The following is a 4,136-nucleotide window of genomic DNA, read 5'->3' as shown; positions in this document are numbered from 1 at the left end:
ATCTCTGGATACATATAGCTCTGTACTAACTAAACAATTTGACTATTATTCAACTTCAACATTAAAACAGTTGCACATTCATGCGGTATATGAAGCTAGTTAGCTTAAAGACTGGAAACACAGCTCTGTCCAGTTTAATAAGGTCAGGTACTTTAAAAGCTCTGATAATCATATTAAAAACACAAGTTGTGCGTTATATTTATCAGGTGATAACTTTCTGAATCCTCTTTAAAAGATGGTAAATTCTTATTTAGTTTTATTACCAAAAAAAAAAAAAAAAAAAAAAAACTGTACAAAACATACATGTAAAAACGTACTAATATAGCAAGTTTAATATATATATATATATATATATATATATATATACACACACACACACACACACACACACACACACACACACACACACACACACACACATTAAAAAAAAGATTAAAACCAGGGTTCTGATCCAGACATGAATAGCTGGTCTGGGTGTTCAGCTGCAGTGTTTGTTCCGTCAGTACTCCGATCGTCTGAAAAGCTCATTTATTATTAAGCCAAATGGCCTAATGGTGTGTATTTGACTGAGGCTCTGGCCCCCTCCAGCCTAAAAAGTGTGTTTTTATGTCCTCAAAAGTCGGCATCCAGCCTGAAGGTGTTGTCAGAGGCTCCGGACATCACGCCCATCCTTTGATATTCGCCCACGCGCTTCTCAAAGAAGTTGGTCTTCCCCTCCAGAGAGATGTTCTCCATGAAGTCAAAGGGGTTCTCCACCCGGTAGATCTGCAGAACACAATACAGAACCCAGGTCAGACTATTCAGCTCAGGTTCTCTAGCGGAATACAGGCGAGCCGGGTCCGTTCAGACCAGCGTCTGTTTCGTGCCGCCGGCGCCCCGTCGGAGAACCACTCGTCCTCCGAGCAGAACCCTGCAGCACTCGGCCCCCATTGTCGGCCGAGGTCCGTACCCCTGCGCTTCTCATCACTACGGACCCTCTGGTGTACTGGGAGCTGTGGTTCTGCTGGGAGGAGCTTACCTTGGTGAAGCCCAGCTCCAGCATCAGCCTGTCGGCCACGAACTCGATGTACTGCTTCATCAGCTCGCAGTTCATCCCGATCAGCTTCACTGGCAGAGCCTCCGTCAGGAACTCCTGGGAGCGGAACCAACAGCGTTAGACCAGTGAAACCAGTTCAAGCAGCAGCACAGAAAACACAACGTGTCCACTAACCTGCTCGATCTCGACGGCGTTCTTGATGATCTTGGTGACTTTTTCTGCCGACGGCTTGTTCACCAGATGTTTGAACATCAGACAAGCAAAGTCACAGTGCAGACCCTGGAACCAGGAACAGACCAGTCAGGACACAGAAACCAGTAACAGACCAGTCAGAAACCAGCAACAGAGCAGTACCTCGTCTCTGCTGATGAGCTCGTTGGAGAAGGTCAGGCCGGGCATCAGGCCTCTCTTCTTCAGCCAGAAGATGGAGGCGAAGGACCCAGAGAAGAAGATTCCCTCCACGGCGGCGAAGGCCACCACACGCTCCCCTAGGGGAACCACAGAGTCAGGATCAGTACTCTACACCGGATCAATACCGACCCACAACGGGAACCTCAGAGAGCCGCTTTACCGAAATTGGCGTCCTTATTGCCGATCCAGTTGATCGCCCAGTCGGCCTTCTTCTTCACACATGGCAGAGTCTCGATGGCGTTGAACAGGTATTCTCTGTGGGTCAGTGAACGCACCGTCAGTCACAGGCCGGGACCGACGAGGACCAGAGGCCGGGACCGACGAGGGCCAGCTCACCTCTCTTTGGGTTCCTTGATGTAGGTGTTGATGAGCAGGCTGTACATCTCAGAGTGGATGTTCTCCATGGCGATCTGGAACCCGTAGAAACACCGGGCCTCCGTCACCTGCACTTCCTGTGTGAAGCGCTCCACCTGGTGGTCACATTGAGGACAGCGGGAGCCCATCAGAGACGAGCACTAGACCAGCATCAAGTTGTCATTGTGATTCAGAATATAAATACACAGATATATATAGTCACCAGGTTCTCGTTGACGATGCCGTCGCTGGCAGCAAAGAACGCCAACACGTGAGAGATGAAGAAGCGCTCCTCGTCCCTCAGAGACTCCCAGTGCTGCAGGTCCTTGGACAGATCCACCTGAACAGAGACAGGTAGTGAACATGACGCCACCTGACACCTGCAGGCCCCGCCCCCACAGGGGTCGTCTCCACTCACCTCTTCTGCGGTCCAGAAGGAAGCCTCGGCCTTCTTGTACATCTGCCAGATGTCGTGGTACTTGATGGGGAAGATGACGAAGCGCCGAGGGTTGTTCTTCAGCAGCGGCTCCTCTTCCTCACCGCCGCTCTTCAGAGACACACGGGTTACTACACACTCTACGTCTCTGGTGCTTTAAATTATTATCAGTCACAGAAACTAATCTTCAGACCCAACAACTTCATTCAATCTGTACATTAATCAATAAGTGAACTAAAGAGTTAACACATGTATGTGTAAAGAGGAAATAATGTTGACAAACTACAGATTATTATTGTTCCATCTAGTCTGAACTGCCAATTAAAAAGAATTTAAAAACCAAAAAAAAAAAAAAAAAAAAAAAAAAAAAAAAGTGTACACATTTGGATCTAATAGAATAAATATTTCTGAAACCATCGACATATACAGCAGCCAATTAAAAAGCATTGACTATTAATGAACAGCTAGCTACAGATAGTTCTGGCGCCAGAACTGACAGTTTAGGCGCCAAACCAGCAACACAAAGAAATAACCCGGGAACATGAATAAACAACATGACGTCAGATGGAGACCCTGGGGGTCACGTGGGGTCTGGACTCACCGGAACGTCGGAGAAGATCTTCCGCGCGGTTTTAGACGCCAAGATGCGGCTCGTGTTCAGACTCGGTGGCTGAAAGACACGAAAGGATACTTTTACACACAACGAATACTTTTTGATTGAAGTACACGTGAAAACACAACGAATACTTTTTGATTGAAGTACACGTGAAAACACATCCACATAAATGTCCCCGGAGAGGCTCAACAGTCGTCGAGACGTTTTCCTGGTTAAACGTCGTCCGGTTGCTCTCCGGTCCTCACCGTGTTCTCTTTGTCCAGCGCCATGTTGTCCATCTGCCCGCGGAGGGACGGCTCGTGCTTCACCGAGAGAGGAGCGCGAGCAGAAAGCATCGTGGAGAATAAAATATAATTTACGAATAAAGAGTTTAAAACCGGAGCAGCGAGGACGAGGCGCGAGGACTGGAGCGGCTTCTGTTGTGCGCGAGCCTCTCATTGAAATACTGGCGCCAGATCGCAGCCGGCCAATAGGAACGCAGCGCGAGCTCCAGCTCTTTAAAGTGACGCTGCTGACGCAGCCAATCAGGGGAAGAAGCCACGCTCACGTGCCGCCCGAACAGCTGCGGCCGGAAACTCACTCGGCTTTGTTCGTGCGGGGGTTAAGAAACTTCCCGAAAGAGACGTTACAAAACTATTTAAATGAGCGTTTACACAACTATTTAGATTTGGACAAAGACATGCATTTGTTAAAACCGCTAAACTCGTAATAACAAATACAAAAGACGATAATACGTGTAACACCTATGCTACAGTCACAAGTTAAATTGAGATGTTCTCTTATTTCGCTATATAACTGGTAATAATTGTGTCTTTGACGTGTTGTACCTTCCATCCCTTCAGGTTTCGGGCTCTGAAACTACAGTTGTATGTCATCTTTCATCTAAAATTAGACGTTTTAAGGTGGGTTTCCTCCCTAAAAGCGAAGGGGGGGGGGGGGGGGGGCGGAGGCGCGGCCGGGATTACATTTTACCCAGATACAACAGATACGTTTTTCTGATTGGCTGTTCGTGTAGCCCATTTCTTTTTATTGATTGGCAGGGGATTCGGGAGAGACGTGCTTGATTCCTCCATGGTGAGGGCAGCGCGACCAGGTCATGTTTGTGCGCTGCGGCACATTAAATAGCCTAGAGGTTTTTTTCAGCGTGAGAAATACGATGTGTGGCGGGAGGGCGTGACTTAAGACCGAAATGCGTGACAGTCACGCTCAATGCGTGACACTTGAGAGCCCTGGAGATGTTCTCTTATTTCGCTATATAACTGGTAATAATTGTGTCTTTGACG

General features: G+C 47.9%; 1 protein-coding gene across 1 annotated transcript; it reads right to left on the bottom strand.

Annotated features, from left to right (window-relative positions):
- Window positions 1-387: 387 nt before the first annotated feature.
- rrm2 (ribonucleotide reductase M2 polypeptide) lies at window positions 388-3,227 on the bottom strand. Its single transcript, XM_079216342.1, has 10 exons — window positions 3,099-3,227; window positions 2,839-2,907; window positions 2,220-2,348; window positions 2,025-2,141; window positions 1,784-1,917; window positions 1,608-1,702; window positions 1,391-1,524; window positions 1,211-1,315; window positions 1,019-1,132; window positions 388-765 (listed from the first exon to the last, which is right to left on the bottom strand). Exons 1-10 carry the CDS (start codon window positions 3,186-3,188, stop codon window positions 613-615), a joined length of 1,140 nt encoding a protein of 379 aa, XP_079072468.1. The 5' UTR covers window positions 3,189-3,227; the 3' UTR covers window positions 388-612.
- Between the last annotated feature and the right edge of the window lie 909 nt (window positions 3,228-4,136).

The sequence above is a fragment of the Taurulus bubalis genome, assembly GCF_910589615.1.
Source record: "Taurulus bubalis genome assembly, chromosome: 3".
Taxonomy (NCBI): Eukaryota; Metazoa; Chordata; class Actinopteri; order Perciformes; family Cottidae; genus Taurulus; species Taurulus bubalis.
The sequence above is the reverse complement of the archived record's forward strand: the minus strand, read 5'-3'. Positions and strand labels throughout refer to the sequence as shown.

Excerpts from the sequence above, each read along its gene's own strand:
- rrm2 (XM_079216342.1), bottom strand. The coding sequence starts at position 3,188 with ATGCTTTCTGCTCGCGCTCCTCTCTCGGTGAAGCACGAGCCGTCCCTC. Across the intron at positions 2,142-2,219 it reads CCTTCTGGACCGCAGAAGAG|GTGGATCTGTCCAAGGACCT; the intron begins GTGAGTGGAGAC and ends GTCTCTGTTCAG. Across the intron at positions 766-1,018 it reads TGGAGCTGGGCTTCACCAAG|ATCTACCGGGTGGAGAACCC; the intron begins GTAAGCTCCTCC and ends TGTGTTCTGCAG.